Here is an 8,822-nt window from a genome sequence, read left to right as displayed (position 1 = left end):
GGGCTGAGTACATTGGATACTTTTTCTTCCATTCTTGAGATACTTTGCTAAGAAGAATATGTTCCAGCTCCATCCATGTAAACATGAAAGACGTAAAGTCACCATCCTTCTTTAGGGCTGCATAGTATTCCATGGTGTACATATACCACAATTTATTCATCTATTCATGGGTCAGTGGGCACTTGGGCTTCTTCCATGACTAATAAGGCTACTCTTACCAAAAGGTGTCATTGTATAGTCATACAACATGGCGATCGGGGTGCTTTCTTCCCGAAACATACACCTGAAATGAAACAGAGAACCTTCCAATTCTTGGAGCTACACTGAATGCTACTCAGTCTGTCTGACCCCACAAGGATGAATGATACTTGCATATAAAATCTGGGAAGTACCTCTACGGACTGGGAAAAGGAAGGACTCATAAGCAAAAGTGGCATTTTCACAGACACTTCCAAGATGATGTTGGCAATTAAGAAGGAAAGAGAGAAAATGGGTACCATGTGACTGGCTATATACTGTATTATGTAATATAGGATGGGGATTTGAGTTTCTGGACATGGCTGAAAATACTAGACTGAAAAGTTCTTGGTTAAAAATTGAGTATAATTTGGCCTCTTTGCCTTACTTGTCATGACAGTGGAGGTGGAAAATGTATCTTGTTTGCAAACCTTCTTATGTTATAAGCCTATCTTTCTCTTCCTCAATAAACTTTGCTTATTGCCTTTAAAAAATTGAGTATAATTCATGAGGCTACAGGAGATTTGTTTTCTTTGAGACAGGATGACTTGATCAAGTGGGCTTCCAAGTAATAAAGAAAGTGGAAAAGACAATAATTGGCTGGGGGACTGTGATAATATAACAGGAAATATCAGGTATAACACCAAAATAGGAACAGCAGTCAGCAGGTATCATCATTCACATTAAGAAACACCTCTTGGGGGCAGGACACAATTGTAAGAGGGACTTTACCTAACAAATGCAAGCAGTGTAACCTGGTTCTTTGCACCCTCAATGATTCTCCAACAACAAAAAAAGAAAAGAAAAAGAAACAACTGAATACCAGTGGGCGGAGGAGCGAGAGAACAGAGTCTGCGCCTGTGCTGGAAAGCCGGCTGGCCATGTGTGATGGCCCTCTCCAGCAGGCATCTATGTGAGCCCAAGGGACAGAGTCTGCACAGATACCAGGGCAGCTGCTGATGCCCATCCTGGGTCATTGAGGAACCCTCAAGGGGCAGCTTTGCCTGCCACTCTCATGCCCACCTGGTGCATGCTTCACGGAGAATGACTCCCAGCTAGGTCCAGATGCCTACCTTCAGTGTGGACCCAGCAAGTTTACTATCAGATGTTCCACTAATGCTGGAGTTAAGAAGTTTCCATTCTTTTGCTCCGAACACAAGTCTTTGCTCCCTGTGTATAGAATAGGAATAATGTTAAAAAACAACTGGCTGGTGTTTAAAACTGAAGATTATCATGACCTAAGCCCTTTGCTGAAGTAATATTAATTATCTTGGAAATACTGAGGTGGGGTAATCCAAATCTATTTCTGGAACCATGAAAATTTTGCTGGTTTTTGACTTTGACAATGCAATCACAGATTACAATAGTGACACTTGGATTGTACAGTGTGCTCCAGGAAAAGCTTCCTATTGAACTACAAGATTCTTATCAAAAAGGATTTTGGACAGAATTTATGAGCAGAGTTTTAAGTATTCAGGAGATAAAAGTGTTAAGAGAAGGTGAAATGAAAGGAGCAGCGACATCAGTGCCTTTCACTCCAAGCCTGGTGGAACTTTACAACTTTAAAATAAAGAGTAGGACAAATTTGATTGCATCATTATTTCAGATTCAAATTCAGTCTTCATAGATTGGGTTTCAGAAGCTTCCACAATGTGTTTGTTAAAGTGTTTACAAATCCAGCAGTTTTTGACAGAAATGTTCATCTCACTGTGGAAAATTAGCATGCTCATTCTTGCAACAGTGCCAAAAGAATCTTTGTGAAATGTAATTTTGGTAGCATTTGTAAACAGACGGTTACAACAAGGAGTGGATTATACACAAATTGATTATACAGATGATGTTGGGAATGATGTCTGTCTGGTAACCTTTTTAAAGAAGGATGATGTTGCCATACCATGGAAAGGATATATCTTACAGAAAATCTTTCCAGAATGTCTCAAAATCTTAAGCCTATGGAATCTTCCATTGTAGTGTGGTCCTCAGGTGTTGAAATAGTTTCCCATTTACAATTTCTAATAAAGGAGTAATATACCAAAAAAAGAGAAAGAAAAAACTGAATAGGAAATTAGAAACTATAAATATTTTCATATAAGTATATATTAAAAGTATACAATAATACAAGGCAATTAAGTCTTTATTAGCAATGCTTTGTTATGATGATAGATGTACAGTTTCTACTCAGACTTAGCATGTGCCACATATTTTTTTTTTCAGCTAAGTTCATGGTCCCATTTAAGGACTAACTTGGTAGGACGAGAAGTTTCATAGCTCATTGTTTACCCATAAGAACCCCCCAATAAGATATATAAGATGTTTTGTGTTTTCAAGTTAGGATACTTTAAAAAATTATGAGCCTTTTACTTGTTATTCATTTATCTATACTTAACATATTGTTTTTAAAATGTGCTAAGGATTGCAATGGTAGAAAAGTAGATAAAGACACAAAATGGTTGAAAACATAGGTTTTTAAAAAACAGCAAGACCATCATCATCATGATGGGTGGGGTGAAGAGAAAAATAATAAAATAATAAAAATTTTTTTAAACCAGAATATTTTTGGCTATTTATCAAGACATATAGTGATACTTCATTAAATTAAATCTAAGAGTTTTGGAGATGGTACTTACAATTAAAATATAATTAAAGAATGATTCACCTACATAAAAGAAAATTACCTGCTAAGAAGGAAAGTGGAAGTTCCAGATTGGCCCATGAGAGAGCCCCAGGAGTCACAAAGGCCGCTGCGGCCAAGCAGGGGCCATGACTTGCAGGGAAGATCCTGCCATCCCATGCATGTGGTGCACAGTCCCAGAGAGGCACCCAGAGTCCTGGGCAGTGTGCATCACCTCGCCAGCATTTGGAGTGCTGCCTTTTCTCCAAGACTCCGCGTACCCCTTCAGCACTGAGTGACCTGGATCGACATCCAGAGAAGTTTTTCCTAAGACTTTCCTAGAAAATGTGGGAGAAGTGTAACCACCAGCTGCTGACATCTGGGTAGTCCCGCTCAGAAACTGCATTGTAAAGCACAGAGTGACAGAGTGGGACACCAGGAATGGAAATGATCAGAAGGGAGGGAAGCCAACACAAGGAGCAGGTGAAGGAATGTGGAACCCACAGGCAGAGCATAGATGTGGATTCACTGGGTGATTAGCACAGGGAACCTCAGCTACGCCCAATAATCCCCTGCAGAGGTGGATCAGAGACAAAATCAATTCCTGGTGGGGTTTTGTCTCATCAGGCCAAGAAGGGGTGAGAGTGGGGCAAACAGGACCTGTGGGCCAACAGAGCTGTCATATAGACTAAAGCTGACCCTTATAGGGAGGGTTGGAGAGAGAGTGGTCTGCCCATAGCTTCTTTTGAATGGAGCTAGTAACTTCCAGCCAGGCACTTCCTTCACAGAGCATAGGCAGGTTTGGGTGTGGTATCTGGTGAGCAAAGGATCCAGTGACCTAATAAGCAATGGAGAGATACAGCCCACCACCCCAATTCAGGAAAGTCATGGGGATTGGAGATGGTGGAGGCACTGAGTCTGCTGACACCCACATGGGCCCTGCTCTGCACAGCTTCCCAGCGCCTCCGAGGCCTTACAACCTGTCCAGCCATGGCCAGCTTCTTCTCCACCCTCCAAACTTAGGAGCCATCTTTGTTTGGGCTGATCCTGTGGCTCCACTAAGCAGATCCAAGAGGTCTCACCCTCCCCACACTTAAGATCCCCCCTTAAGCAAAGACACCTGACCCCCAGCCAATCCCAGAACTAGCTCCTACCATCTTTCAATGTCTGGGATACCCTCCAGACCTGGGGCACTACCCCCCAGGTCTTTCAGAACATGAACAGGAAACCCATCCCCAATCTCCTTGACAGCCAGTTGATAAAGAACAGCCAACCCAAAATCTAGACTTCGATCTTCATCTTCACAAGCAGCTATCATGATAGCTGATACTGGAGAGCTCCCTACTGTTCTTGCTAATTTTTTTTCTTATCTCTCCTGGATACCTAAGAGGGTGATAGGACATTTTAACCCTACAGCCCAGAACTAAAGAAGGAAAGCACAGAAAGTAGGGGAAAGACATAAAGAAGAAACCACGTCTGAGGAGAAACCAGCAAAAAAATCTCTGGCTACATGAAGAACCAGAATAGATCAGCTACCTGAAGGGGTTGTAATGAAGCTGCTATGGAAGATTCCAACCATAAAGAAATTGTGGAAATGACAGAAATGGAATTCAGATTATGGATGGCAAATATGATGAAGGGAATTGAAGGGAAAGTAGAAAACCAGCAAAAAGGAGTCCAAAAACATCCCACGTATTAATGAAATGAAAGACAAAGTCTCCAAGGCTCTGGAAAAAATTAGAAAGGATATAACTGAGAATCGAAGGCAGCATTCAGGACTTCCAAACATGGTAGAAAGTTTTAACAACAGGTTAAACCATAGAGAAGAAATAAATCTGAGCTAAAGATAAGGCTCTGAATCTAATCCCAGGATTTAAAGAGACAGGAAAGAAGAGTAAAATCAGAGCAATTGCTTAGAGAGTTGTGGGACTACACAGCACACAAATATATGAATTATAGGTATTCCTGAAGTAGCAGAGGGTCCCTAAAACATGGAAGCTCTACTCGATGATATTATAGTGGAAAATTTCCCAAGCATTGCCAAAGATTCAGACATAAGCCTACTGGATGGATATCAAAACCTGGATGACTCAATTCAAAGAGAGCATCTCCTAGACAAATTGAACCTGGCCCAAGTCAAAATAAAAGAGAAAATTCTGCAAGCAAATAGGTGTGATCAGCAGCTTACCTCCAAGGGAAAATCCATTAGAGTGACATCTGACCTCTCAGCTGAAACTTTACAAGCCAGAAGAGAGTGAGCATATATACCTTCAATCTTCCTAAACAAAACTACTGCCAGCCTAGGATTCTGAGTCTTACAAAACTAAGTTTCAAGAACAAAAGAACTATTCAGAAGATTAATGAAACAAAAAATTGGTTCTTTAAAAAAACAAACAAAATGGATAAAACTCTTGGCCAGATTAACTAGAAAAAAAAAAAGTAAGATCTCTAATAAGTTCAAACAGAAATGAAAAATGGGCTAAAACACTAGATACCACATAAATACAAAATATCATCACCAAATACTATAAAAAAGAAAAATACCGGCTCAGCGGCTGTGGCTCAAGTGGCTAAGGCGCCAGCCACATACACCTAAGGTGGCGGGTTCGAATCCCCAGCCCGGGCCCGCCAAACAACAATGATGGCTGCAACCAAAAAATGGCCAGGCGTTGTGGCGGGCACCTGTGGTCCCAGCTACTTGGGAGGCTGAGGCAGGAGACTCGCTTGAGCCCAGGAGTTGGAGGTTGCTGTGAGCGTGATGCCATGGCACTCTACCCAGGGGGATAGCTTGAGGCTCCGTCTCAAAAAAAAAGAAAAAGAAAGAAAAATACCATTGTCTTAGTCTGTTTTATGCTGCTGTAATAGGACACTTGAGACTGGGCTAGAGATGGGAAGTCCAAAATCAAGGGGCTGGCATCTGGTGAGGGGCTTGTTGCTGCATCATCTCATAGCAGAAGGCCAAAGGCAAGAAAAGATGTGGGCAAGGGCAAAAGAAAGCAAGAGAAACCAACTTTGTCCTTGTATAAGGAACCCACAGAATTAATCCCTTCTTGGAAGTGGTGCCCCTATGATCCAAATCGCTAATGGGACCCATTTGGCCCCTCCTCCTAACACTTCCACATTGGGGATCAAGTTTCCAACACATGAACTTTGGGGGACACATTCATACCATAGCAAACATGAAGAACATTGACAGATGAAGCTCAGACACCTCCAAAGTATTGCCTCACGAGGCTTCTTGTTTCCTTCAAATAAGGAGCTTCCAGAGAGCAGGAGTGGTAGACTGGGAGTCCTTTAAGTAGGGTTTGAAAGCATACAGGGCCTAAAAAACCCAAAAGTGATGCTATGTCATAGGAGGATCAGATATCTGCAAGTTCTAACAACCTTTTGATTTCTTTTTCTTAGTTTTGATAAAATGACTTCAAAAGAATATAGGCTTGTTTCATCTGTACATTTTCAAAGGGGAACAGGAGATAGTTTGTATCTTGAGAACCACAGAGAGACACAGTAGTGGTAAAGGAGGTAAATAAAAGTCCTAGGGCCCTGGGTGGTCCCTGTGGCTCAGTGAGTAGGGCACCGGCCCCATATACCGAGGGTGGCGGGTTCAAACTCAGCCCCAGCCAAACTGCAACAACAAAAAAATAGCTGGGCATTGTGGCAGGTGCCTGTAGTACCAGCTACTCTGGAGGCTGAGGCAAGAGAATCGGATAAGACCAAGATGAGGAGGTTGCTCTGAGTTGTGATGCCATGGCACTCTACTGAGGGTGAAAAAGTGAGACTTGGTAGGGAAAGATAAAAGCCAAAGGATATATCATTTCGACTGTTATATCCATACCTTATGATCAAAATAGTTTCTCTCTCCACTTAAGCATCTTTGGAAGATTTTGTACTTTGTTAATTTAGGAAAATAATATATTTAAATACTCTCAACATCCTGATTTGTTTCTAAATATAGCATTTGTGTTCACTAAGCTTCGCTTTTTACCAAATTTTAACCCAATATAGTCTCTCAAAATGCTATTGACCACTAAAATGATAGAATAGAAGGAAATAGCCCTTACCTCTAAATAATTTTTCGTGACAAATATATGAGAATTTAATTTTGTTTGTTAAAGTCAGAAAATGACCTTAAGGTTTTTGTCTTCATTCTTTGTTCAGAACTATAGACCTTGTTTTTCTTATGCTATTGGAAAACCAGGAGACTTAACACAACCATATGAGATTATCAACCGTACTAATAATAACCATATACTTTGGCCCTTTGGCCAATCTGGAATGTATGTGTTTCGTGTGAAGATCCTGGATCCAAACTATAGGTGAGTATAAATATTTCATTATAATATTTTAGCCTTAGTTCCTCAAAATCAAATGTTGGGTTTTTTTTTTTTAATTCAATTTGATGTCCAATTGTTGTTATTTTTGTTATTTACATATTTACCTTTTATTTTGTAGCAATCACATTAAAATGTTCTGCAGGGCAGGAAATTTTATGTTAAATGTTAATTAATCAATTTTCAGTTACTTTCTGTATTCAGTTGCCATGATAGATCCAAATAAGCACAGTCTCAGCCTTCAGGGTACTGACAATTAAACTGCTTGGAAAAGGAGGAAGGTGGGGGTACACATACAAACCAAGAAAGGTTAAATCAGAGTGGATACACAAGATAGTTTTCAAATTATCATTAGTATTATTGATAGGCAGAATAGTATTAATAATTCAGAGATGGGAAAGATGAATGCAATTTTGAGAGGTAGAGGAAAACTTTCTGGGGAATATGAAGCATTAGCAGAACTGCCATTGCCAAAGGGCTACAATAGACACTTCAAGTGAAAGAAATCTCACTGTAATAATGGAATGGAGCTAAATGGTGGCATATTCTCTGCAGTGTGTGGAATCGTGAAGGAAGATGGAAAGTACCATGAGTGAGGAAGGTAGAAAACTCTTTAAGGCAATTCATAATGTTTAAGTAAGTTTCAACCCATGTTCCAGAGAACCTCTTTGTAATGAAAGTGTAATTCTAGGAGAATCAGTCAGAAAATAGCATAAAGAATGGTATAGATTACAGAAGGAAAATAGACTCCACAGATAAATGAGAAGAGTGAAGTTAACAGAACAAGAGGTCAAAGGAAGTCCTAGAGGCAGTAAGAACAAAAAGAAAAGAGGAAAAAAATCTAATGGATATGTCTCAGTCGATGAGAGATTTTATTGGGCTAACATAGCAAATAAAGGGAAAGAAATAGTTGCTATGGTCTCAAATTTCCTAGACTAGGTAATAAAAATAATGGTATTTTCTTTGACCACCATAGACAAGGTATTAAGATGAGAGTTCTGACTTTTTATTTGAGGGGACAAAGAGATTTCCAAGTAAACATATCCTAATTCTACTTTGGGTCTGGAGTTGGAGGGAAGAGCTGGTCTAAAGAGACCTTACTAAAGCTCTTCTAGACAAAGGCTGTCATACTGTGGCTCTTACATGCGACCAACTCTGGAAGGTTTACAAATAGCAAGTGGGAAAGGAAATTTAGTGATAAAAAGAAAATGAACGGTCACGCCTCTCTTTTCAGTGCAATCTCTTGAGCATGATTCAGACCTAAGGCTGGGAAAAGCAGAGTTTTTTAATGTTTAGAGACTAACACTTTGTAAATAGACCTGACTACGCTTTTTATATACTCGAAAATTTAGAACAGTCATTCATATGGGCAACTTATTCATCTGCAGACAACTTGTTCAACATGATACTGATGAGATAGAATAAAGTTTCTATTAAAATTAGTTACACTAAAACACACAACATCCAGAAGTCAAGAGGGAAGAACATTCCTAGCAGAATGAATCAACAATGTCATAGCATCTAGGTTCACCATTAAAAAAAGAGAGGTAGGGGCAGTGCCTGTGGCTCAAGGAGTAGGGCGCTCGCCCCATATGCCAAGGGTGATGAGTTCAAACCAAGCCCTGGCCAAAAAAAAAAAAAAA

General features: G+C 40.1%; 1 protein-coding gene and 1 pseudogene across 1 annotated transcript in view; both read left to right on the top strand.

Moving 5' to 3' along the window:
• CATSPERE (catsper channel auxiliary subunit epsilon) overlaps positions 1-8,822 on the top strand; it is a 139,871-nt gene that overhangs the window by 121,332 nt on the left and 9,717 nt on the right. Inside the window, exon 22 of the mRNA XM_023518567.1 lies at positions 7,007-7,164. Within this exon, the coding sequence (XP_023374335.1) occupies positions 7,007-7,164 (158 nt within the window). The remainder of the gene's footprint in view (positions 1-7,006; positions 7,165-8,822) is intronic.
• Positions 1,552-2,264, top strand: LOC100953816 (annotated as a pseudogene).

Source organism: Otolemur garnettii, unplaced genomic scaffold (genome assembly GCF_000181295.1).
Source record: "Otolemur garnettii isolate 467f Iridium unplaced genomic scaffold, OtoGar3 scaffold00141, whole genome shotgun sequence".
Classification (NCBI taxonomy): Eukaryota; Metazoa; Chordata; class Mammalia; order Primates; family Galagidae; genus Otolemur; species Otolemur garnettii.
This window is presented reverse-complemented; position numbering and strand designations above follow the sequence as displayed.